At 53.8% G+C, this 25494-nt stretch overlaps 9 protein-coding genes across 9 annotated transcripts; 4 read left to right on the forward strand and 5 right to left on the reverse strand.

Annotated features, from left to right (window-relative positions):
* Positions 1–947: 947 nt before the first annotated feature.
* On the forward strand, positions 948–3779 carry CTAM01_13299 (uncharacterized protein; the record flags this gene model as incomplete). Its single annotated transcript, XM_060529303.1, has 4 exons — positions 948–1108; positions 1628–2428; positions 2488–2774; positions 2830–3779. The coding sequence occupies 4 exons, from the start codon at positions 948–950 to the stop codon at positions 3777–3779; spliced, it is 2199 nt and encodes a 732-aa protein (XP_060376137.1).
* A 796-nt stretch (positions 3780–4575) lies between these two features.
* Positions 4576–6636, reverse strand: CTAM01_13300 (uncharacterized protein; the record flags this gene model as incomplete). The annotated part of the gene is made up of 1 exon (XM_060529304.1): positions 4576–6636. The coding sequence occupies one exon, from the start codon at positions 6634–6636 to the stop codon at positions 4576–4578; it is 2061 nt and encodes a 686-aa protein (XP_060376138.1).
* A 1290-nt stretch (positions 6637–7926) lies between these two features.
* On the reverse strand, positions 7927–9539 carry CTAM01_13301 (major facilitator superfamily transporter; the record flags this gene model as incomplete). Its single annotated transcript, XM_060529305.1, has 3 exons — positions 7927–8399; positions 8480–9404; positions 9465–9539. 3 exons carry the CDS (start codon positions 9537–9539, stop codon positions 7927–7929), a joined length of 1473 nt encoding a protein of 490 aa, XP_060376139.1.
* Positions 9540–10885: 1346 nt separating this feature from the next.
* CTAM01_13302 (uncharacterized protein) lies at positions 10886–13513 on the forward strand (the record flags this gene model as incomplete). The annotated part of the gene is made up of 7 exons (XM_060529306.1): positions 10886–10992; positions 11056–11221; positions 11280–11819; positions 11873–11957; positions 12029–12111; positions 12191–12404; positions 12495–13513. The coding sequence occupies 7 exons, from the start codon at positions 10886–10888 to the stop codon at positions 13511–13513; spliced, it is 2214 nt and encodes a 737-aa protein (XP_060376140.1).
* Positions 13514–14611: 1098 nt separating this feature from the next.
* On the forward strand, positions 14612–15592 carry CTAM01_13303 (uncharacterized protein; the record flags this gene model as incomplete). The annotated part of the gene is made up of 3 exons (XM_060529307.1): positions 14612–15021; positions 15087–15403; positions 15477–15592. The coding sequence occupies 3 exons, from the start codon at positions 14612–14614 to the stop codon at positions 15590–15592; spliced, it is 843 nt and encodes a 280-aa protein (XP_060376141.1).
* Positions 15542–17627, reverse strand: CTAM01_13304 (HET domain-containing protein; the record flags this gene model as incomplete). The annotated part of the gene is made up of 3 exons (XM_060529308.1): positions 15542–15610; positions 15685–15744; positions 15804–17627. 3 exons carry the CDS (start codon positions 17625–17627, stop codon positions 15542–15544), a joined length of 1953 nt encoding a protein of 650 aa, XP_060376142.1.
* Positions 17628–18856: 1229 nt separating this feature from the next.
* CTAM01_13305 (uncharacterized protein) lies at positions 18857–19489 on the forward strand (the record flags this gene model as incomplete). The annotated part of the gene is made up of 1 exon (XM_060529309.1): positions 18857–19489. One exon carries the CDS (start codon positions 18857–18859, stop codon positions 19487–19489), a length of 633 nt encoding a protein of 210 aa, XP_060376143.1.
* Positions 19490–19798: 309 nt separating this feature from the next.
* CTAM01_13306 (cyclic nucleotide-binding domain-containing protein) lies at positions 19799–22741 on the reverse strand (the record flags this gene model as incomplete). Its single annotated transcript, XM_060529310.1, has 1 exon — positions 19799–22741. One exon carries the CDS (start codon positions 22739–22741, stop codon positions 19799–19801), a length of 2943 nt encoding a protein of 980 aa, XP_060376144.1.
* Positions 22742–23124: 383 nt separating this feature from the next.
* CTAM01_13307 (uncharacterized protein) lies at positions 23125–24170 on the reverse strand (the record flags this gene model as incomplete). Its single annotated transcript, XM_060529311.1, has 3 exons — positions 23125–23434; positions 23537–23680; positions 24148–24170. The coding sequence occupies 3 exons, from the start codon at positions 24168–24170 to the stop codon at positions 23125–23127; spliced, it is 477 nt and encodes a 158-aa protein (XP_060376145.1).
* Positions 24171–25494: the final 1324 nt, after the last annotated feature.

Here is a 25494-nt window from a genome sequence, read left to right on the forward strand (position 1 = left end):
GGTGATGTACTGCGACGAGTGAGGGAAGACATTACATTCCCACTTCAATCTCATTTACCGGAATGCACACAGCTCATAGTGTCGATACCCCATGATCCCATTTCAGGTGCAAGGGAATCAGCGATCAAGGTTAGTAGTACCCCTTTCTTGTTTCCAGGGTGATGCTGATTCCTAGAAGTGTGAGAACGCACATGCGAATAGATTCATAAGCCAATTGCCTACCGGCACAAAGTCGACCCGTCTGCAGTCAGCACACATCATCAAGAACAGGCGCAGCACACGGACACATTGTTACAGTCGTTTTTGGACAACTGTCCGTTACCTTACTCAAGACTTCACGGGCGAAGCAGATATCGGGAAAAAGTAACAGCTTGGAGGTCAGAACCGGACTTTAACAAAAACCCCGATCGACGCTACGGCTAACCTAGTTGCATACACTTGCATACAGATAGGTCGACACTAGGACCGCCATATTACCGCTTCCGGCACGCATTTCGGGCGTACATCCCTCCCACTGCACAGCCCTACCGGTGCAGGGATCGGACTTTTGCCAAGATCTCTGAAAACTCCGGTCGCTGACTTGGACAACCACCAGTCCATCGCACACGGCATCAGACGAAGGACGAGGACATAGCGAACAAGCCTCCCCCCAATGATCAATCCAAGACTTGCTGAGCCTTTACGGAACGCGAATACCCAACACTCTTCCAGTCACATTTCAACGGACTTGACTTCCTCTTATTAAATAAACCTCCGAGAATTGGTCTCCATCGTTTCCCCTCCATCCCATAGCCGTACCACTTACGACCAAGACAGAGTCTTTGATCGGGAAGAACAGCGTCGTTCCGGCGGAGAAGTCAGAGAATCTCCAATATCCGCTCTTCTCATTAGGAGTATTCACAAAGGCCTTTGACAGCCCTGGGTCCGGTCACAGTCTACCCGTAACCATGTCTGCCGCTTCGTCTCCCACTCGATCGACGAAAAGTCCTTCGCCGGAGACCACCCGCGTCCATTCTGTAGCCAAATGGGGCGCCGCCTGCGCGCCGTGTGCGACCGCAAAAGCAAAGTGTCTTCGATCCAATACGACGCCCGGGTCAAAGTGTGATAGGTACGTTTGCGAGGCACAGCGTTGTTTATGCAGCCATCCCGTCCATGATCTCCCGGGTCATTACGCCTGCATAGGGGAGCCGGGGATTCCTCAAGATCTCCGAGCCCGGGGGCGGATCTAGACGTTGTTTGTTCCACGGGAATGGCGTGTGGTGTGGTGGCTACCGTGGCTCCATTGCAACCCGCCATGTCTTTGATGGCCCAATGGCGGGAGTGGGAGAAGGACCCTAGGCGGCGCTTGTTGTCATCTTTGACTAACGGTTGTGTTGTTGTTGCGTGATAGATGTGAGCGGCTCTTCAAGCATTGTTCGGTTCAGATACACAGGCCAAGGAAGAAGAGGCAAAGCAGGCCGTCGTAAGTCACACTTCTCAATCTCGGACCCGCGTTCAGTCAAGGATGCTGGATGGTTGCTGTCCAGTATGGCAAGCAACACTAAGCCCTATACAAATGGGGATTGTGGGATACCGAAGATTATCTGTATCACTCATTCGGACGAATCACTGAGACAAGATATCGCAGGAAAACAACACAGCTTGAAGAGCGTCTCAACCGCCTGGTCAACACCCTACGAGTATCAGGAAACGTGTCCACTCTCCCGAGTGGCCCATCCACCGGCCAGCCAGTGTTGCCTGGCCCATCAAGACACTCATACCCAATCTGCAATCCGCCAGTCTCCCTACTCTCAGGACAACCAATACCGGCGGACTTCTACTCCCAAAGCCGCGTCTCACCTTGGGACGTCGAAGATCTCTCCGACGTCAGGCCCATCAACATCCCCGAGACCTACAACTCCTTCGTGCCCCCAACATGCATATGCAAGCCCGAGCCGGGGGAAGCCCCGCCACCTCCCGACACGGACGAGAACCTCCTCAAGATCTACCGCACCAAGCTGGCGCCGTGCTTCCCCTTCATGCTGGTGCCGGATGACGTCTCTGCCACTACGCTCGGGGCGACGAGGCCGTTCCTGATGGCTGCTATACGCATGGTCTCGTCTTACCGAAGCATGAAGTCGATGCGGGGGCAGATGTATCGTCTCCTGAATCACGTTGCTGACCACATGCTCCTACGATCCGAGAGGTCGTTTGATTTGCTGCTTGGATTGGTGGTTATGCTAGGCTGGTTTCATCAGCATTGTATCGCTCACGCTCAGCTTAATCAGCTTGTCTCGTTGGCTACGTGTCTTGTGGGTGAGCTGGGGCTTAAGAGGAGCCCTTGTTTGCCGGAGCGGACGAGGTTGTTGGTCATGCGGCCTTGGGAGTTGCGGGAACGCACGAATGAGGAGCGGAGGTTGCTGTTGGCGGTGTGGTATCTCAGCTCATGGTAAGCTTCAATCCTTTTTGAAGGAAAGAAGAGTGGTCGAGCTGACTTTAACTCCACAGCATCTCAATGGACATTCACCAAATTGATTCTATGAGATATTCGGGGTACATGCAACAGTGTTTGCGAGAGCTTGAAGATGATGTAGAGTATGAGTCGGACATACATCTCGGATACATCGTTCGGATACAAAGACTCTGCGAGAGGATCTCGGACCTGAGGTCGAAAGACTATCTCGACGAAGAAGGGGATGAGAGTACTCGGGCGCCTCTCTCAGCCTACGTCTCTGGCTTCAGAGCGGAGTGGAACAAACTACAGACTAGCATGCCCCCTACCTTGAAGAACAACGGTCAGTTTGGCCTCCCCCAAATTACAAGCCGAAGCAAAAAACTGACAGACTATAGCCTACCTCCAAGTAAGAATGGCCACCCTCCGGCTTCGCATCCACGAACCCCCCAGAATCGACGCCGAGCTCCTCGCCTCCCTCTCCAAATCCCTTGACTCCATCAGCGCAGGCTCTACATCCGCCCTCGACGCCTTCTACCAATCCAACGCAGCCCTCAAAGCCTGGTTCGAAACCTGGCTCTCCGTGCCTCAAGAATTCTTCTATTGCATCCCCATCTCGATAGCCTCGCACATGGTCTACGCCGTTATGATGATGAGTCGCTGGTCCTGGCTTACAACAAGAGGCAAAACGCCGCCCGAGCCGCAGACAGACCCGTCAGACCCGTCAAAGGATAACCCCAATGTTGCACTGGCAGCCATGGAAGCTGCCATCAGCCCCAATACCCCCGCGTCCACGTCAACCCCGTCGGCTAAGACGAAGGGCTCTTCGCCGTGGCAGACGACGTTGCCCGATAAGGATCTGCCTCAGGTGCTGGCTGCGCTCAAGGCGCGTCTTTCTACGCAGCCTGATCTGATGCTTGATGTGGAGGGGTACCTCAACCGAATCGTGGCTCAGCTACAGACTATTGACGCATTGTACTCCGAGATGTCTGTCGACGAGGGTGAGTGGCGCGGCAACATCTGGAGCCTGGGCGCGACGAAAGTCAAGATTGCGATGCTGAGGCAGCAGAGGTGGTCCAAGGTTATTGCGTCGCAGGCGGAGGAGCGGGAGCTCGAGATCCAGGGCGCGGGAGGCGAGCAGCTTGGGCTTGGTGAGATTGAGATGCAGGAGAACTTTCTTGCCTCGTTGCAGATGCCCGAGTGGGATGCGAGTATGGTCTGGGATCCGCACACTTATTATGATCCCATGCCTCAGGACCCGGCGCCCTGGAGTGAGGTTGTTCCCGGGGATCAGGACTGGGGGACGATGGGGTCGCTGGGACACATGCCGGAGGGGAGATATATGTAACTTGTGTGGCTTGTAAGATAGAGATGTGAGAGTAGCTGTCTAGATTTCAACGAGGCTCGTAATTTTATCAAATCTGGCATCGTGTCAAACCAGTCAATTAAGGTGCCAAAGACAATTTTGTGGATAGAGGACTCCATCAGGAGATGTAGCATAGAAGAGGTACATCTTCTGATATTTGGCCAGAGAAGTCATCTGGCGTTGTGGCAGAGTGGTCTAATGCGCAAGACTAGAAATCTTGTTCCTTCGGGAGCGTCTGTTCGAATCAGGCCAACGTCGATCTTTTGCATTTTGTACCATCTGTCGTCCTGACTTCTCGTATTTCTATGATAGTCAAACTTTTTTGTTGTTTTCGTAGTCACCTATTGTGTCTTGCAAAGCAATTGATCTGAACTCTAAACACTGGTTGGTGGTGGTTGTCACCCCAAAACTTTCCGCTTCACAACCCATCCCTGTCACCTATCAAAAGTGGCTGCTTAAAGCTTGTCACAAATCAAACATTTCGATCGTATCTTGTCGGCGAATGACTACCTTAGAGAGTGAGTCATTCTCTCAATTCGATGTTCATTAGCAAACTATGAGCGGCGAGTCGGTTCCCGAAGGCCTGAGTAGATGAAGGACGGGTTAAAGAAAGCCTTTTCATAACTCTCATCCCATTTGGAGTGTAGGGCAGATGTTCATCAAATGCGGATAAGACGGCAACTAGCTTCACACTCCCTGAGTTCCCGATGGCCGAACCAACACAACTCTTGAACAAACAACACAATTTCTTTAGTCTACTTGATTACGCGTCAAACGTCTACGGCGCAGCGGGGGCAGCTCCCGAAGAACCCTGCCAACTCTTGCCCAATAACCCACCACTGCCGCCCTTCTTCTTCTCCTCCTCTTCCATCTTTAATACCAACTCCCCAAACAATCCATTCGCCCAGCCGAACCACGCGCGCGTCCAGTCATTGTCGTTCCAGCTGTTGACGCTCTCGTGCAAAACGCCAGAGCCGGCCGTCGAATCCAGCACCATTCGCAACTGCTCCTCGACATCCTTCTCCACGTCCTTGCTGCCGGAAATGGGATCGTACGCGGTAATGGCAGCAATGACGGCCGCCATAGGCCACGCTTTGCCTGGACCGACGTGTGGCCCGCCGACAGCGGAGATGGCAGGACCCTTCATGTAGTACGAGTTCGCGTCACTGAGGACATACTTGCGCGTGTTGCGGTATACCTCGGTGTAGTCGTGCAGCTTCTCGCCCTTGGGCGGGTCGGGGTACTTGAAGTTGGAGTGCGTAAAGTTCCACAGCGGCATGGCCAGGAGAGACGGCACGTTGGCGTCGTCCATCAAGTTCGCGCCGCCGTAACCGTCCACCTCGTACGCAAAGATATCGCCAAACCCGGGTCGGTGCACAATGGCATCCTTTTCGATACCCTGCCGGATCCCAAACGCCTGCGCGCGCATCTCCAACGTCAGGTTCTTGGCCTTCTCGCCATCCAGCTTGGCCATGATCTCGGACGCGGACTCGAGATACTTTGCCCACATCATGTTGGCTGGCACCAGGAACTGGAAGATACAGGCGTCATCCGAAGGGCGGAATGCCGTGCGAATCATGCCATTTTCCTTGATCGGGTTTCCCAACCCGTCGTTGGTCAAGGTCTCGCTGCCGCGATTCGTCCACCCCGTGAACGTCCACGCCGACTTTTCCACTTTGCCCTCGGGTGAGTAGGTGCCCAGCCGCATCGCGCCAGCGGCGTTGACGGCGGCCTCGACGGCGTCTATCCAGTGGTACTTGTTAAAATGCTGCCAGTCGCCTGTCTTCTCCGCGTACGAGACAGACATTTTCAGAAACGACGCCAGTGAGTCGAGTTCCCACTTGCAATCGAACACTTTTTCCGGGTCGTACGCCGGCATGGGGTGGTTGTGCACGTAGGCGCCGTTGTGCGTTGGCGGGATGCCGCTCTCGGGCGGCGGCTGGAAGCTGTGGCAGTACGGCGAGATGATGATGTAGCGCGAGTGAGCGTTGATGAGGCCGCGCCAGAGGCTGGCAAGGGAGTTTGAATCCCGCGAAGCCTCAAGGAGAGGCAGGTAAGGGCTGATTTGCTCAGCCGAGTCGCGCAGCCAGAGGGCGTCAATGTCGCCGGTGATGACATAAGTGAGCTCCTGGTCCGTCGCCTTAGACACGCCCGTGGCCTTGTCCGTCTCGTTGGCGTACCCCCTCCACTTCACCATGCTGTCGAGCGTCATGGGATACGCATTCTCAAAGAGGCGGTACAGGTCCGGGTCCTTGATGACGCCCTTCATGCGAATGATGAGGTTGTCCATGGCGGGGAGGCGGAATGTGCGACATTCCGGCCGGGGCCGGTTGAGCGGGAATTTGCGTTTGCCCTCGGACAACGGGCCGGGCTTCGAACGCATCCAGTTCTCGAAAGACTCGCAGTCCGCTGCGGGCGGCGGTGTCGGTGGCATCGGCGACGACGCGGGAGCGCTGGGTTTCGGATCACCGGGTCGGCCGGTGTCCGTAGGCGGCTGCTTGGCCAGCTCCTCGTCCTTGTTGCGATACGAGTCCTGCCCCTCGGCGTCGGCCTTGAGCTTGTCTGCGGCGGTATCAGGTTCGCCGTGTGCTACCGGTAGTTCCTTGTCCTTGTCCTGGTTTCCGAGGGGTTGCTTGCCGGCATCACCGCCGGTGGTAGTGGTAGTTTTGCCATTGCTCACGCCGGCTGCTGCTGATCGCGCTGAGTCCAGGTAGCTGCCGCCGCCTGCGAGGCCAGAGTTGTTGAGGAAGAGCACAAAGATGATGACGAGAAGGGCAATGAATACGACGCGCGCGCGACGTGTCTGTATGCCGCCGCTCAGGACGGTGAAGGCTGGCATGGCTGCGTCGTGTCTGTGGCGTCACCCCCTTGAGCGCGTTGCCGTTCAAATGGGATTGCCTTCAATGAGTATTCGTTCCTGTGAGATGAGTCCCCCGAATGGTGTATCTTTCTCCCTTCCAATGCCGATAATGAGAGTGTGGCGTTTTTGAGTGCTCACTCAGCTCATCCAGCCCATGACAACATGCAAATATTGGGACCCTCACTTCAACTAGACATCGTGTGCTGTGTTTCGAGAGGGCGGAGAACTCAAGAGGAGTTGACGAGTTGACTTGCTTCAGGCGACGGTGTCGATTCCCGCTCTAAAAGGTTTAAAAAGTAAGGGGGTCACCCTCGCTCGGCATCCCACTATAATTGGATTTTAGTTCCAGGGCGCCGTCTCGGTCGGTTCCAAGCAATTTCGGGTCGCTCGTGTTGCAGGATGATCCTTGACTAGTTCGGTCCTCAACTCTGATCAAACTTCTTGCGGGGGGTTGTCTCAGAGGAGGGGGCGTATTAAGGGACCACACGGGAAAAAGAGCTTTTTCATTGATCATCGAATGGTCCCCTTCCCCTACAGGTACGAACGATACGAATAATCTGTCTGCTTTCATCCTGCTCATGGGATTGGCCGCCGCCGTGAAGTATTGCTTACAACCTAGTTCATCTTCGGGTCAACTTGCGCAACCACATCTCTTCATCTGAACGCGGGGAAATAACTAATCCAATCACGGACAGCTGGCTCCGAATTGTGAACGAACCACGCGACCCTCGGGTTGCACCGCACTATCGAATGGTTGCAGCGTTGTGTGGCTGGCCGCCACAGGAACAGTGGCTTCATGCAAAAACGTGCAACAACATGCCGAGGAGCAAAAGGTTTGTTGCGATATCTCGACGTTGGCCTGATTCGAACAGACGCTCCCGAAGGAACAAGATTTCTAGTCTTGCGCATTAGACCACTCTGCCACAACGCCGAAGTTGTCGTGAACCCGCAATGAAGCGGGGATGCTGAGGAGTGGGCTTTGGTGCCACTAGACCTCTCACGACAGCCTCAACTTTTTTTTGACGAATTCTTGCGAGATCGCCATGCGAACATGTAAGAGTAATCGGGGTTGGCAAAACGCGCATTTCCAGCTTAGGTTACCGGTGGGATTTATGCCCTCCCAACTCAACGCGTTCGCCCAATCCTGAAACCTTGCGACTCATTGACGCAAACTTTGATAACTGGGACTGCTCGTAGTATACGCACGACTGAGGAGACAGCAGTCTATGTACAAGACAGATTGCAGATACAATGCTCGCTAAAAGACCATTATAACTTGTACAACCTCGGCTCCGTCCCCTCCTCCGTCGCCCGCCGTACAATCCCCCGATTCTTGACCCCGTAGTACACCCTCAGCGCCGCACACCCAACCACGACAACGAAAAGCAGCGCCGCGTTAGCCCAGTGGCCGGTCGGGTACCCCCGGGCCTTCTCCTCGGCCTTGTAGACCCATACGCCCGGGATCTGCCCGAGTCCGGCGCCGATGCTGACGTTGAGCGCGATGGCGAGCCCCGTCGCCGCCGTGCTGAAGATGTTGGACGTCAGCCAGCCCAGCAGTGGCGGGATGCACGCAAAGGCGCCCGAGGCGCCGACGATGAGACAGCCGTAGCGCGCGTTGTAGGCGTCGGGCGGGAGGACGGCCGAGACCGCGAAGGCGACGCCGCCGATGAGGGCTAAGGCTGCGGAGTGGACGCCGCGGGCGTTGAAGTGGTCTGCGGACCATGCTACGAGGATTTGGACGACTGATTTCTCACGCGTTAGCCTCTGAGGGGTATATGTCGGTTGAGGGTATCAAGGGAGTAAGTTCTTGGCCTGGACGTACCGTATGCTGCAGCGTAGGGGGGAACCGTCATCAGCTGGGCTTGCAGATCGACAAACCCGAGTCCTGAGGTAATGGACGGTGTAAACAGCGATAGCGATGAGAACGGCGTCGACATGGCAAAGTACACCAGGTAGTGTCCATATAACCTCCAGTCCGTCAGCGTCGCCTTCGCTTCCTCCCAAGACATAGTCTTGTGGCTGCTCTTGCTGCCCTCATGGTAGAGTCTCCGCAGCGCGAGATCCTTTTCGCGTTCTGAAAGCCAGCTGGCGCTCTCAGGGTAATCAGGTAAGAAGAACCACACGAAAAAGGCAGACAGACACGAAGGGATGCCCTCGAGGATGAAGAGCCACCGCCACCCCGACATGCCGTGCACCTGGTTCATATGCCCGATCCCGTACGCAATCGCACCGCCGAATGCACCCGCTAAGGTCGCACTCGCGAGAATCATGGCGACCCTCACGCTCCTCTCGTCATGTTTGTACCAAAAGGTGAGATAGTACACCAATCCTGGGAATAGCCCAGCCTCAAAAACGCCGAGGAGAAACCGCACGCCCGTCACCGTCGCGAAGCTGTTTGCGCCGCCGAGGCCAATGGTGACAGAGCCCCAGGAGAACATGAGGAAGGCGAGCCAGCGCGAGGGCCGGAGCTTCTTGAGGAGGATGTTGGAGGGCACCTCAAAGATTGCGTAGGCAATGAGGAAGATCATGAGGGCGATCGTGAAGTCGCGGTTGGACATGTGAGTCTCGGTCTGCATGTCGTGGCCCGTGGAGGAGTTGAGGATCTTTGCGTTGCCGATGTTGGATCGGTCGAGGAAGCAGAGAAAGTAGATGCTCGCGGAGAGCGGGATGATGCGTTTGTCTTGTTTCCAGAGAAGCGCTTTCTCTTCTTCCGCGTCGGCTGGTGTTGGGGAGGATGGTAAGGGTTCCTGTGATGATGCGGTTACTATTAGTGTGCCTTGTGGTTGTCTACTCAATGGCGCACTTACCTCTTTCACGGCGGGAGACTCGACGTCCTCTCGGCCTAGGCCGAACGAGCCCTTTTCCTCGGGATGTGAGGCCATCGTCGATGCTGAGAAAGATGTGTTGCTGAGCAGAGCCGCGGTAGCAAGCACCGTTTGAGCTGAATACGATTGTAGACAGAATTCTTGACCACAAAGGTGTCACTGTCTTCAGCCTTGAAATGTCAACATTGAACCTTAGGCAAGGTATCAATAGAAAAAGAACATTTCATACCTTCGTCACGCAGCAAGAACTGTTGGCCTTTTCATCTCATCGGCCGAGGTGGGTTTCCCCATTCCCCGCATCCGCGGGGAAGCTTCTCCTCACCTCCAACACGAAAATCTCACCAAACCATGCATGTGCCGCCGTGCCGCCCCAGCGTCGCTATCTGGTGGAGTGGGTTTTGGTGGTTTTCGCGAATCAACGGCTCGCTGTAAGAGTGCGACGATCGGCCCTGCTTGATGCAATCATGCAGGTTTAGCCAAACAAGTCACACACGATGACCGAGAACCGGAGTAGCAGGGAGATACGGGAGGTTGGGAGAATTCGCCTAAGACAACGCCCTGTCCCTCGCTTTATCTGGCGTCGGGTGGAATTGGGATCTGCAAAGCCAACCACCGAATCTTACTATGACTACTCATTGAGAAGTCATCTATGGAATCGTCAAGTGTGAGAGGAAGGATAGGACATTCTCACTTGAACACAAAAAGGCGCATCCTCAGACTCCCGCGAATTCATTGCTGCTTAGCTCGATGAATTGATAAACTGCTGTTTGGGTCGCGCGCTGAAGACCAGATACCATTCGGGTCTCAATGGATGCATGCTCAGGCGAAATTGCTCGGAGTCTCAGCCACAGACCTTTCAAGGCCGAAGAACTCCGGCATTTCCACCATTGCGATATCTCATTCCACGCTTACGTCCGCGCAGAATAGCCGTCGTTCGTGATCTTGAACCCGCTGAACCCCTTCGCCAACTGAATCTAGTTTGGTACTGTCTCATGAGCCGCCTCTTCGCGAACGGGTAAACACGTGGCTTGGGCCGACCCGAAGCCCCGGACAGATTTGATAGGCTGCAAAACGACTGATCTGCTATGTTGTTGCTGATTGAATCCGTTCTCATCGTGTTGCGTTCCTGGGTACCTTCAGCTGTAGCCAAGATGGATCGCGGGGTCTAAGACAACATGCCGTTTCCGGTACTTCAAAGACACTTCTGTAGAAACGGACCCTTCAGATATGAGCCCATTTCACATGCTAACATCTGAAATTCTGTTCCATCTCAGCACTAGAGAACTGCGAGCTGAACATGATCATTGATATAATGTGGTGGGTGGCCCTTTCTTTTCTCCTGCTTGTCGTCTGCTCTTCGTCAACATCAAGTCTACTCCTATAAGAACAAGAAACCAGTTAGAATGTCGACAGAATACGTCAAATGTGCACACAGAACCATCCCGGAGGATGGGAACTTTGCGAACAGGAAAAGGCTGGTGATCTGCTGCGATGGCACATGGAACAATTCGTAAGTGCGGCAATAAAGAGATTCGATTATCCACGTATGCGTATACTGAGATGCCACTCCAAGCAATAATGGCGGCGTACCCACCAACGTGAGCCGTCTCTCATCTGCAGTCGCACACAAGTGCTGCAGCGGAATGCCTCAAGTAGTCTACTACCACCGCGGTCCCGGAACAGAAGAAGACAAATGGGCTAGCTTTGTGGGAGGCCTGTTCGGCCTGGGTGTCAAACAGGTAAGTGACTCCAATAGAGTGATGGCGGTGACAAATGGTTGATGTTAATCGGTACCAGGACATTATAGATTGCTACCGCTTCATCTGCGATAACTATAACCCGGGGGACGAGATCATCATCGTCGGCTTCTCGCGAGGCGCCTTCACGGCTCGGTCGATCGCAGGCATGGTCTGCACGCTTGGGTTCCTCAACCGCTCTGGACTCAGCAGCCTCGGCCAAATCTACAAGGATTATAAAGCCTTCGGCGACTGGACGGATCCTCGCATGTTTGACCCTAAGAAGCATCTACTGGGGTTCAATCACGACCAGCTGAAGATGAAGATAGAGAAAGACTACATGGCAGAGATTCGGCCGCTCGAAGATAAGTTGCGCCCCGAAAAGGTCGGAGAGTTAACCGAGCAAGAGGTTTGGGATGTGGAGAGGGATCTGGTGAAGCTCCTCGAACGTTACGACCAGGCCACGAGTCACGAATCCTTAGAGAAACAGCTACATGAGGATAAAAGAGAGTTATTTACGAAGATGACTCAGTTCAAAAGGACAGATGGGAGCATGAAGTTTCGCCTCATGGCAGAGGCTTATCGCCAGAAGCTGAGCGACGTAAGTGACGTCTCGCTCTTCTGAAGTACTTGACTCGATGGCTGATTTCTCAGTACGAACTTTGCTTGACTCGTATGGTAGACGATGGCAATGAAGTAATCTCGCACCGAGCGGTGGAGGGGAAGATTAAAGCAGTCGGTGAGTTCAACCCTACTTTCGATTATCAGTTCAACTCCAATTCGCAGTAGCTAAATTCGCCATTCGAACAGGCGTATGGGAGACAGTAGGCAGCCTTGGAATCCCCAAGACGCCGTGGTGCAATTGGCACGGCGCCAGCCGCAGTGCTGAAGAGGTAAGGTCCACCCTCAGGGGAAGCCCGAGGGCTGTGGTCGTCATATATGCGCAAAGGCTAAACGTCTCGTGACTGCCAGGTCCGATCTGCAAGCTACAATGTCCACCCCAATATCGATCATGCGTTCCACGCCCTTGCCCTAGACGAATTCAGAAGCCCTTTCGCTCCCACACTTTGGAGGTGCAAGAGATCGAATACAAACACCCAACTTCGCCAGGTCTGGTTCCCTGGATGCCACAGCAACGTTGGCGGAGGCACTGATTCCCAGCAAATCTCCAAGATTGCCCTTGGATGTATGTTACTCACCCCATGTGCTGGACTCTCCGCTAGGGTGGAGATCCCCTATGCTTCACTTGAAGAACCTAAACTGACGATGTCACTAGGGATGGCGGATCAGCTAAATTCCGTTGGCGTGGAATTCAGCACGTGTGAGATGAAACGCATCTTCAGTACAATCTCTCATGGAGACACCATTCGGCCTTGGGGCCTCGGTGAGATCACCAGCCCAACATCTTTGGTCACGACGGGTCTCGACCGAGTTTGGAACGTGATTTCAGCGCCGTATCATGCGTACCACGGTCAATTCGCAGAGAGTTCGGCGCGAACACCTCATTTCTACCAAGACGACAACGAGAAGAAGCTCCTTACACACATGGAGGAGCTCGTTCACCCCTGCGTCAGGGTCCGCTACCTGTACAACGGTCTCGGCCTAGATGATAAAGCTGAGTGGCGCTGCAATGCTCTTACGGGGCACGGCTGGGAACTCAAGCTTGATAGAGGCGTGGCCCCAACTAAGATTCGCCCAGGTCGGGACCCGAAGATCGTGGACAAGTATAGGACCGTTGCCGGATCCGTCACCTCTGTCCATCAGCAGTATCCGAAAACTCGAGCTGCTGAAGGCCAGCTGGTCAATACCGAGCAGCCCTCGGAAGATGATCTATGGCAGTTGAAATCTCCGAAAAACACTTACACATGGACTCACCCAGAGGGCAAGGTGCTCAAAGAAGAGCAGATTGGCATGTGGGAACGCATGTTCATCGACATAAACTACGATCATGTCGAATTGAAAAAGATAAGTGATGAACAAAAGATGCAGAAACAGACGCATGGTGATCGCCTTAGAGACATGGCGACGAACAACGTGTACCACGCCCTGGGCATGGTTGACTGGATTGTCAAGACTACTATTGGCGCAGTATTTGTTACGCGGCCGGACAAGCAGTATCCGCTCGGGTACCCGTTAAAGCATGGGTACTACGACTTTGTGTCCTGGCAAAAGGGGCTCAAGCAGGATGATTCGGAGGTTGGCCCCTCAGCCAAGGACTCGGCCAAAGATGCACATGCTGCTAAAGATGGTGATGTCCATGTCCATTACCACTGGCTGAACGATGGTACGCAATAAGAGGGCGCAACTTGACCTTCCAAGTTGATACTTTGTATGGATATTTGGCGACTTACTTTCATTTGTCTTTTGGGACTTTATTATTCTTAATGTTAAAAGGTCCTGGCTAGCTTTTACACCGTTGTTAATGAGTAATAACGTAAAGGATAATACATTCCTTGAGTTCGGAAGAAACGAGCAACTAGATTGATACAGCAAGCTCGAGTACGAATCCTCTCTTTGGTGTCGCAACTCCCCATGGCCTAGGAAGGGAAATCGATCGTCCTGCAAAATGGGTTACAAGTGATTCAGAGATCAGGACCACAAATTTAGCAAATGTTTTTTTCCACGTTAATCAAACAGCACGAAGGACCCAATCCATGTAGATTCCTGCGTTTCGCGATGGAGAGAATGAGCCTGAAGATCTTCTACGTATTCTACGGCAATCTCAGTCAACTCGATAGGTGATGGTTCCTCAACGAGAGAAAGACGATCACTCGGTATTATGTATTACCGTCCCACGGCTCAAGGAGTTATTGATTTCCACACCCTAATTACAAATGTCGGTACACTCGAGCAAAGATGGGCGACTCGCCTACTCAGTTCCACCTTGGAAATATAAACCTTCGGCCTGTGCTGTCCATGTTGCAGCTTGCCTCGCCCGCTGGGTTTGGAAGGTGTCAATTCCAGCCGCAGGCAGCAGTCAAGTGGGCCAATAAACCGTGTCTACCGCCCAAGTCCCTGGCCGAAGGATTGCCATGCAGACGTCTAGTTCATCTCGTATAGAGTATTGACCAAACGTTATCATCCTGATGGTAGCATGCTGAATGCCTTGCAGGAACGCTATGTAGTTATTAGCCTATCAAGGGTCGAGATCGTAGCATGATCTTCAGGGACCCCGAGCGAGATGATGCCGACTGGAGGAACGGGCCGTAATACGTACAGCTCTCTCGAAGTCCCGGTAATTCAAGACTTACATAGTTCTAAAAACCGGAGCTTCATCACATGGTCTTCTTGGGAGGTAATTTGCATTATGCATAAGAATTCGTTCTTGTCCACCCCCATTAGCCTGCGAAACCATCGCGTGGAGAGATTCTAGCATCCCAAACAACAACCAAGATGCTCTCCCTCACAAGCACACTCGCGCTCTGCGCCGCTATGATCGGCGCAACTATGGCTGTAACCTCCATCTCAGACACCCAAATGACAACTCTTCTGAATGAAGGCGGCGTCGGACTGGCCTTGGCCGCTCAGCCAATGTGGTTCTTCGGACAAGCGATGAATCGGCCGCCTTGTATTCCAACGCATGCAGTCGTCAACGGACAGCAAACACCCGGCGCGGAGCTTTGCGAGTGGCCCGACGCTGGTTGCAATTGCCGAAAACCGGGCGTCGGAATCGGGAACCCGGCGCCTGATTTTCCAGTCTATTACAGCTACAGCAAGTGTAATGACAACGAGGTACGGGTTGCGTATAATCTGTTTTATGAGAAGGATGGATTCACGCCATCTGGCGTCTTTGGACATAAATAGTACGTTCCACCCTGGCCCATTGTCTTCAATACTATATATGACTGGCTGATCACTCAATCAACAGTGACTGGGAGAGGGTAATTGTCGTATGGACCAAAAATTCCGCAAGCAACTGGCAGCCGTCGCAGCTCTTACTCTCCCAACACTCAGGTTACGACCGCAAGAACTGGGGCGACATCCAAAACACCTTCAACACCGTCGACGCAACGCTCCCCCGCGGTGGTGACAATGGCAGAAAGAACCTTGACCATCCAAAAGTCTACGTCGCTTGGTCAAAACATGCCATCTACCACGACAGGAATACGGGTTGGAACGATGTGCTTTCCCAATTGACGAATAATGCGTTTCGGTCTCAAGATTGGTGGCATTATCATGTGAGCAGTACGTGTATTTCTGCTAGTCTCTGAGGCTGATTGTATTGCATGCCAAGATGACAGAGACTGACCTTTTACAGGCTCGTACATACGCGCAGACGGCTCGACTGAGATTGGAAAGCAGATGGCTGGTATGGATTGGGGATCAGCCACAAGTCATCCAGCCAGTGTTCATGGTGGGTTGTGTTCTGCGTGAGTTGCCGAAGGAAGATTTCTGAGTAAGCATGGGGTTAGCAATTCGTCATCTGGACAATACTATATCTCTGAAGCCTTTGTTATCTGCCTTACCTCCCTCAACGAGAGGGCGTATCTGAATCCTCCATAGGTCACATCTCGAGCGAACGTTTTCTGGAATATCGCATCGCAATGGGGTTGTTGTCGAGTCGAGACTATGGTCTTGATCTTACTCGATGAGATAAATGTGGTACACCCTTCACGGGAGTATAAATCCCATTGTGATCCACCTCAAGAGAGACGTTAATCCCCATGGTATCCTCAACATCGACGATCTGAAGGTTTCCATACACAGGCTCAGTCGAAGTTCCCACCCTGAACCTGGTGTATGTCCTCAACGAACTAAGATCGAACAAGTCTGCCGAACTTCTTGCTTCCGTCGTGTCGCTCGCGCCCGAGAACCGACGCACGTAATCCGCTGTCCACCCCTCAGATTCATCCTGCACCGTTTCCGCAACGCTTGCAAGTGTAAATCCAGGCGGTACGACAACCACCCGGTTCACCATCCGCGACGGCACGTTATGGAAGACGATGTAGTCGCCAAACCCGGTCCCGGCTGACCTGTACTGATACTGTAAAACAAGAGCAAGCGATCCCTCCCAGTCATCCTCTTGCAGCGATGAGCCTCTGAGAGGAATCACGATTGGGGACGAAAGACCATATGATCTAGCAAGGCGATGTGTTATTGGGTAGACAGAAAACTGCATTCCTTCGTCACGATCAACCCATGTCGGCGAGTATGGGACTCCAAGATCAAATCCCTTGGGCAGCGTCCGGATAGCACATCCCCCACTCGGCAGAAGGTAGCGCTCCTCTCTGACATCTGCAGAGGTAGGCAAAGATTTAAAGGAAATGAAAGTTGAACAAAGTCTCCCACTTATCCATGCGGTCGTTGGAAAAGTGGTCAGTCGGTACGAGAGCCTGTGGTACGTCATCTCGTCGAGATGATCGAGATCAGGCGGGCGCCTGTTGGAAGTGCTTAAAAAAAGCGCGATGGCGTTGAAGACGTCGGTGCGGTGACGGCAGAGCAAAGGCGCCAATAGAGTTTGCGAGCAAGAGCCTGTGGCCCATTTAGAAGGTGTTTGTATGAACAGTGGCGTCATAATGGCGATACCTGAATGTTCGATGCGAATTCGGGCACCGGGAATGACGTTGAAGATGGGAATGATGTCGCCAGAGTGTCTGAAATCTTTAGGACTTGGCGCGAGAAGTGACCTGCTGTCCACACCTCTCGAGGTCGTGGCGATATTTGTCTCATGCGGTGTCCCCCACGCGAAGATGGACTGGTCGTCGTTCTCTCGAAGTATTGCCTCTTGCAGTCTCTGGAATGCCTTGGCGCCTTCTCCATATATTAAAGGCATGTTAATATTGAAGATACCCAGAAGACAATACGCAACGTCCTCGGTTCGGGTCGTCGTCCTTTGCGAAGCCCAACTCATCCGCTCGGCGACACTCGCACTAGCCAAACCTTTCTCTCCCGACAAGTACATGCTTTCAATGCCCGTCTTCTTTTCAATGAAGCTGCGGAAGAGGGCCCGAGGTCCCAAAAGCTTCCAATCTTGAGCATAAAAGTCCAGAGAAACAGGGGCCAGGAGCTCCTGAAGCGTCCAGCCACGGGTAAACCACCGACCCCGGGTCAGAGCCGCCCCGCACTCACTTGTCCCAGGCTCACAATACGCCACATCGGAAAGAAATGCAAGGCACAGGCTTGCCTCTTGGTACCATTTGTACATAGAGTTGATGGCCTCGGATAGCTCGCTGCTGCTGGCCTTGTCGATGCAGCAGGTATCGATCCAGATCCAGTCATAGCCCCGTTCGCTGGCCACACGGCAGGCAGACTGAATTTTGACCCAGCCAGCTTTGTCAGATGGGTCATTTTCCAGATCTCTGAAGAGAACTTCTCCTTTTCCCCATGTATGCGACAATATTGCGTACACGGGAACTTGGCCCTCGACGAATTCGTGAAGCGTCAACGTTTTGGTCCCAAGCAGACGCATTTTGCCTGGCAGACTCAGTGACCGGGTCGCGATATCGTAGCGTGAGACCTCAGAGATTAATGAATGATTTCTCGCAACAAGAAGTTGAGGGGTAGTCCGTATCAGGCTGTCAGCAACCAATGCGCGCTCATGCGATGATTGGGCTATTCCGTAGGGGTACTGTCAGCGCCACAGCCCTGCATGATGCCCCTGCCCAACCCGCAGAACCTATGAACGACCGCCTGATAGACGCTCCGGTTCATGTTGTATCAGATTCGGCATTTTTCTTAGCCGTATCGGTCGATACACGTCTCATTCGACTCGGTTGATGGCGCAGCCAGAAGTTGCTATGCTGCTATACGCAAGGAAGCAGTGCCCTGTTGGTGAGGGAAGTCTGTGGATCACAAAGCTTACCAACGCCATGGTATGTTGAGCAGAATGCAACCTCCATTCAAGCGAAAGCAGTCGGCAGATATTGAATCCACATCAAGTTCAAGCCCTGACGTCAAAGACCTTGTGTAAAGGTACGACATTGATGAAGAACGTCGGCCGATTTGAAGGACAATAAACAGCAATCACCAACATTGGATCCTCAAGCTGACGTAATGCACCAGCTCCCTCCAAAGCTCCTTCCCCCCTCCTCCTACAAGGTCACCAAACGGCCCAAGCTCCTGCCCGCCGCAGCTCCACGAGCTTAAGCACCAAAAAACAAAACGGCAAGTCAAGCCCAAGAAAGCCCGGACCCCGTTACGGCCCCTACTTCCTTCCACCCCGCCAGTCGCCCCTTGGTCCAAGCACCCGGCTCGTGCCCCTCTCCCCCCGAATAGGAAACAACGAAGAAGGAGGAATGGAAGGATGGAAAGAATGCCCCGCGACTCATGACTGGACCCCCGCCTCAGTGACATTCTCACAAATTCCTGGCTAGGTAGGTACTCTGAGCATTTAATTCGAGGCAATCAATCATACTTTGCCAAGACGTGGGAATTGGGAAATGAGAAACTATACTTGTATGTAGTAGCATCTCTTTTCAGCCCCTGATAACGCACGAGGGACTTATATTCACCACGTCGCCGTCCCGGGGTAACCACTTTTGCGGAAGGTAAACATGGAGGGGTCTCGTTGTCCCATTTGTTCGCATCTCGCGTCTCGCATTTCACAACACCAACACCAACATCGCAGCATCTAACCACCAAAATAACCACCCCGACCGCCCTTTACCTCATTCCTCAACCCCCTACCTCAAAAAAACAATGGGCAAAGCCAAAAAAGACAAACTCGTCATAAACTCCTACACACTCAACCTCCCCTCCACAACCCAACTCCAGCAACACTCCCTAATCCCAAAAACCTACCTAACCCTCCTCAACATCCTCACCATAACCCCCCTCCAACCCTTCATCACCTCCTCCCCTCTCACTGCCCTCACCTCCCCAGCCTACTCAGATCCAGACTCAGACCTCTACTCCGGCGCCCACACCCTCCAGCTCCTCGCCTACGTAATCGCCCACGTCACCGTCTCCTACACAATCTACGTCTTCACCTCCCCCGAACACCACGCCGTCCCGCCCAGAATCCAACTCGCAATCTGGAGCTTCTACCAATTCGCCCTCCTCATCGTCGACGCGTCTTTGCTCTATAGCGCTTGGATATCCTTCAGTCTCCAGGGAAACCTCGTGAACCCGATGCGGGAATGGCGCGGCGTAGACTGGATCCTCGTGAGTTTCACGCTGATGGCGGCGCTCACTAGGGTCGCGTTTCTGTTCAGGGTGGGGTTCCCCAAGCAATTATCGCCCGAGGAGCGACGGAAAGCCTGGGATGAGCGGAACAAGAAGTTCTGGGATGGTGTGAATGACGGGACCTCCGGCATAGTATGCAATGGTTAATGGGCAGTCATTGTCACAACGATACGGTAACGAACGGACGCGTGTGTTTGACATCGCGTGCCTATGATGCAGTAACGAAATGAATTAGGGTATCATCAAGTCCAGTCTATCCTCAGCCCATCCCGCCAAAAGTCGTCTGAGAATCCAAACATGATGCCCTGTAATGATGTCTGCTTCTCCTAACGAGCTGCGCCTCCCTAAAAATAGGCTTATTCTATGATCCAAACATTTCCGCGCCGGGCCACAATCGTACAAAACATCTTCTCTCATAACAGCGTCAAGATACCCCAATTAAACCACCTCGCATCATCATCTAAGCCCGAATGCTCCCTTTTCAACAATGAATCGGACGGGGTGTCTTGCTCTTCTCCGGAAGCTTAGCGGCCTTGCCCCACGTCCACCGCGGTTCGTAGCAGCCGGTGTCGGGCTAGGCAGTGGCAAAGGCACCTGTCCCGGTGACAGGCCATTACCACCGCGCTCATCGAATCCCCACCGCATAACACCTCCGCTTCGGATCCAATTCTCCAAATTTCGACACTGACTAACGTCCACCCATTGTAGTCGACTGCATCCTTCAAGCAGATTCTCGACACCGCCGCCAGTGACTCTAACGCAGCCGCGGACCGAGATGCCCTCCAACTCGTTCAGGTGTAGTGCAACCGACTGCAAGCTGGCATCCGAGACGGCACTGCCGCAGAATGAGAGGCGAAGTTCGCGCAGCTGAGGCAATCCCAAGGCGACGACTTCCGTGGCGGTATCAGAAAGAGCGCAGCAAAAAGAAAGATCCAAATGTGTCAGGTTCTTGGCCGCACCGACGAGGGCGACGACCGCGTTGTCAGAGAGGTAAGTGCAGTCCGCGAGGCACAGATGAGACAGGTTCAGGAACCGGTACGGAGCCCAAGACTGGAAGCCGGCGTCTGTGATTGAGGTGCATCGTGTCAGGGACAACGATTCCAACCGATTGGACGCATGCGCAGCAAGATGAGCCATCGACCTGTCAGTGATGTGCTTGCAATACGACAAGTTGAGGTGCTTGAGGGCGGGGCAGCCAATGATGGTGCCCGGCTTGGGGATGTTAGCAGCTCTCTGTTGAGCCTGTTGCGTAACAGCCTTTTGAGGCTTTGACTTGGCAGAAGAACTGGATATCACCACCTGTTTGCTGGGCGGTTGGGGTGGTGGCGGCTCGGGTACTACCCAGCCTACGACACGTGCCAGCAAGTTGTCACCAACCTTGCGACAATTGCTCCAGTCAATCTCCTCCAGGCCCTTTGCGTTCTCTGCCATTTCCAGAATCTGATTTGCAGAGACATCCCACACGGATCGCATGCGCCATCGTTTGACATTGCGGCCACAGCTCTCCCAAAGACTTCGGAAACCGTCGTCGGTAATGTGGAAGCAGTTGCTAATGTCAATCGTCTCCGGGCGGTTGCCAACGAAAGGACCAATGACTGTTCGAATGGCCAGATCTGTGACTCTTCTATTATGCTCAGACAAGTCCAAATCCATGCAAACCTTCGGGTGCGTCGTCAACAGCTTCCGCCAATGAGACGAAATGATTCGCGCGTTCATCAGCTCTGCAACATTGAGGTATCGGAATGCTTCCACGAGCAAATCGTCGGGAAGAGCTGGGGCCTGGGCCGGGTGTGGACGCCGTGGCAGTGTCCGGGCTCGCTTGACGGGCGCTTCTTGCTCGGTTGGCGACTGTGGTGGAAAAGAGAAGCGAAGAGGTGTCGACTCAATCTGGTGAGTTCGAAAGCCGTTCGTCACTATTGACGAGGAGTTGTCGGATTGCGGGGTAGGCGGGGCCAGGGAATTGCGTCGCCTATTTCGCATATTCTCCATGTCTACGCTCAAGAAAGGATCAGGGTCCTTGGGCTCCATCGTTTCCATATCGTCCTTTGTAGGTGACGTCGGTTTTGAGGGCGTTGTGAACGTGACGTGCGGTAGAGCTTTGGGTGTTGTCGGTGTCGGAGGATCTGATTTGCTGGTCCTTTCCATAGGGTCTGCATCTGACATTTCAACGTCTTCGTCGGAATTCTTGTATCTCTTGCGAGCTGTCTCCTCAACCTGCGACTTGATATCAGGTGGGCATCGGCTCCAAAGCGTGTCTAATGCGTCTCCGGGGATCATCAAACACTCGACCGTTGTAATTGCCCGCACTGTCGCTGTTCGACCCTCGGACAACCCAAGACTGGCCACTTCTCCAAAGTATTGACCTGCTTTTAATCTTGGCCTAAGATAGGTCGCACGAGCTATCTTCTTTGGTGGTTCACTTGGTGCTTCATGAACAACCTCTGCTTCACCTCGAACAATGAAGAAGATCTCGTTGCCGGCCGATCCTTGTTGGATGATGTCTGTAAATGGAGGATATGTCTTTGGCTGGACGCTGAGTCCCAGCTGATGGAGGATGTCAGGAGGTAATGTGGAGAACAAAGGCAGTTCTCGTAATGTTCGTCGCACGTTGACGAAACCACTTCCTAGGGCACTGCCTGCTGCAGGGTCCTCGATGGCGCCAGGACTGGGAGATTTCCGCTTCTTGGAGTTGACGACGGTGCCCTCTCTGATGGTGCCTACCTCACCCGTAGACACCTCACCTGGCACCGGTTCTCTTGCTCCGTTGGCTTGCGTCGAGGCAGGCTTGATGAGTTGCCCGCCCTCTTGGCGCTTCTTCTTGAGAATGTTTAACCGCTCTTGAGCTTCGTGACGAATAGCACGTTCCATATCCGGGAATTTCGGTAACTCGGCCTGGAGGTCTTCCTTCTTAAGGACCACGAGAAGGCATTTTGTCCGAGCCACAATGGTCGCAGTTCGCGGTACGTCCATCAATACACCGATTTCTCCGAAAAAGGCACCGGGCTTGAGTTCTGCATAAATGGCTTCACCGTCTCTAGAGGTGACAGCCACGACCCCGCGCACCAGCCAGTACATTGCTCTGGCATCATCGCCCTCCGTGAGAATGTGGTCCTGTGCAGCATGAACTTGTGGTCTCAAATGGTTTCCGATAGCGGCCAAGAACTCGTCTGGCGCAGACACAAACAGGGGAAATGATCTGATGCGATCAACCAAGTCGAGCGGCATATCGCGGATGGTGGAAGCGGTGAGTGGGGATGGCCGCATAGGGCGGGTAGGGTTCGTATCAACGTTGAAGGACCTGAGGAGTGAGAGGGAATCTGGCACCCCGCCCGCGCCCGCGCCGGCATGGGCGAGGGCGCGGTAGGGTGAAGGTGATGTTGGGGAGCGATTCCGCCTCATGGTCCTTGACGGATGCCGCGTACGTGGTCGTGTTGACGCCAGGTTTTCGACGTGCCTTGCCGGCTAAGCTCTCCGCCCAGTGGGAGGGCAGAGGGCCAAAGCTTCAACAGGGCTTCGCCAGTGCACACCCGGTCTGTAGCCTGTGCTCCGCAAGGGCGGCTGGAGGAGGAGAGTCCTCTCCCTGCCTGTGAGCTGAAGCTTCCTCCGATGCTAGATTCCAGCGGTTTCCGTCGGTAGTGTAGACAGCAGACAAGGCTGGTGCATGCTCCGGAGAGGCCGTTTGAAGTGCAGCGTATTGGGTTCGCCGGGGGGAGATGTCAATCGTAGCGGGGTTTGATAATTAGAGACACTCTGATGATTGAGGACCTGTTGTTTGTTTCGCGCTATCTGGGATCGAATATTGCAAATTTCTTCTCAGCGATTCGGGAGTGAGAGGCGGTCGCGTTTGGTTTGAAGGCGGGGTCTTCGGAGCAGCTTTGAGAGTGGGAGGGTCGGGTTGGTCGACAATGCTGAGTGTCGCAGATCGTATCACGCAACGTCGCCGTTGAAAACGGTGTCTCTAGTCGCTTTCGACACGACAATTTGCCGGCAGGATAGAATGATTGATGATAAATGCGGTGACACCAAGTGTCTGCGCAAAGACAGCAACGGAAAGTTGTCGTGTGCTCGGCACCAGATGCTGTAGAAGCCGAGTTGGGGTGACAGTTCTGCTGTGGAATTCAGGTCAGAGAGAACCACACACGGTCACTTTTTTGCCGCTGGTGATTTGGTATTGGTCAGTAGGCTGGGGAGTACTCACCAAATCTTTGGCAAATATAATTGTTGCTGTATGGAATTGCTCTCGATACGAAATAAACGGCTCTGTACGCGGGGTTCGGCCGGTTCCAAGGAGCGGATAGGCGAAGGCGAGATGAGTTGCGAGGATGGTGGGAAACGAAGGTGCCGGGGGTGGGTTGTTCGAGGCGGCGGGATCGGAGGCGAGAGGGTGATGTAGGCGAGTGAAGAAGGCGGATGATTCGCAGTCGCAATATTGCAGATCAGTTGAGCCAACAAACGGGCACGGGAATAGGCGATTGGAGGTTGCAATGCGAAGATCTCCAGCAGAAGAGGAAGATAGGAAGACGACTGCTGCAGGAATGGGTAAGCGGGTGGGAGGGGGACTGGGAGGAAGAGAAACGGTGACGGACGAAAAGAGAAGCGGTCGTGGGTTTGGGAAGGGAAGGGAAGGACCGAACTGGGGGGCGACGGGACGGGTGCGAGGATTCCAGGAAGGGACGTGAGCGTGGGCGTAGATGTCGGTACGTAAGGAAGGAGGTACCTTGCCCCTTGGTGTATTTTGGTGCCTTCCATTTGGTACGGAATACATCATACAGCACCTACCTTAGTAAGGTGAGGTAGGCAGGTACCTTTTTTTTGGTGGAGGCGGCATGGGCGGGTGTGGGCGTGAAAGTCGCACTGAAGTGGGCGGGTGGGCGTGCCCTGGGTGCCCTGGGCGTGGGCGTGGGCGTGGGCGTCCATGGCACGGCGCGAGGACGTACTGTGGAAACGTGGGACGTGGGGAAGGAACAAGAGTCGTTCTAACTGCTGCTTCTTTCCTTCCTTGCCGTTTCCTTCCTTCCGACTGCACTGGTACGCTGTACGAAGTGCCCAAGGACCCAGGGCACCTTCCTCGGCTGTCCCCTTTATCTTTTGGCAAGATTACTTAAGGCAAAGTATTCTCTACCTTGAGGTATGTACTATGTAAAGTGGTACACTAAGGTACCTTACTTCCAGGGACATGACTAAGGTAAGGTAGGTTAAGATATGCGGCCTGGAAGACGGGGAGGTGGAAGGGCGAGGATGGATGATGCTGCGTTGCATCCCCTACGTTTCTCGGAACCTGAGCGTGAGTGCCATACCCAACCTTCGTCGACCAACGCCCAGTAGTCAGCGACTGTACGGTGGACATGTGCAGATGCGGGAGCTGGTGCAGATGCGCCACAAGGATACAGCAGGAGGGAGGGGACACACCCACCTGCACACACTAGAGAGAGTTCCGGAAGGTCAAACACGGACAGGACAGCCAGACGAGACGGGCTAAACACCTTCGTCTATTCACTTCACAAGCACAACTCTTCCACCAGGGAGCCCACGTCTTTGACCCCCCCCCCCCTCTCTCCCCTACCACCATACTCGATATTTGGGAGCCAACAATACACATGTCTTCGAATACCAATGCTAGCCATTAGAATATCTTTTCACCCCAAGCAGACTAGAAGACAACTCATCTTACCTATCAAGCACAGTTATGACAACTCTAAGCGTCACCTCTACCACCGCTCTCTTCAGAGCTTTTGCCTATCGCCAACGCTGCGCCCATCCAGCCCTCGCACAATGACGCTCGGAGGGTGGGGTAGGGGCCGTGAAGCTTGTACTCATCAGGTACCGATCTACTGCACACGGACCCTTGAGGCAGTCTGTTCAGGGGTACGCAGCATGTCACTGGCAGGGTGACGAGACATGAACGTAACCTGACCCCAAAGCTTAAACAGCCTGGCGCCCAAGGGCCAGTAGACGGTAGTCGTGTGGCCGCGGCGACCGCGGCAGGCTTGAGGCGAGGAAGTAGGTATTTGTGTCCATTCAATCATCTGGACGATCATGATTGCTGTCACGGCGAGGGCATTGGAAGAGTTCAACGACAGACTAATCATAAACTCATCAAACACGGCTCTGTCGTCAGAATGTCAGCGGGAAAACACTCGCACAAGCAACGG

This window comes from Colletotrichum tamarilloi, assembly GCF_030869305.1.
Source record: "Colletotrichum tamarilloi strain Tom-12 chromosome Unknown Scaffold_92.1, whole genome shotgun sequence".
NCBI classification, from domain to species: Eukaryota; Fungi; Ascomycota; class Sordariomycetes; order Glomerellales; family Glomerellaceae; genus Colletotrichum; species Colletotrichum tamarilloi.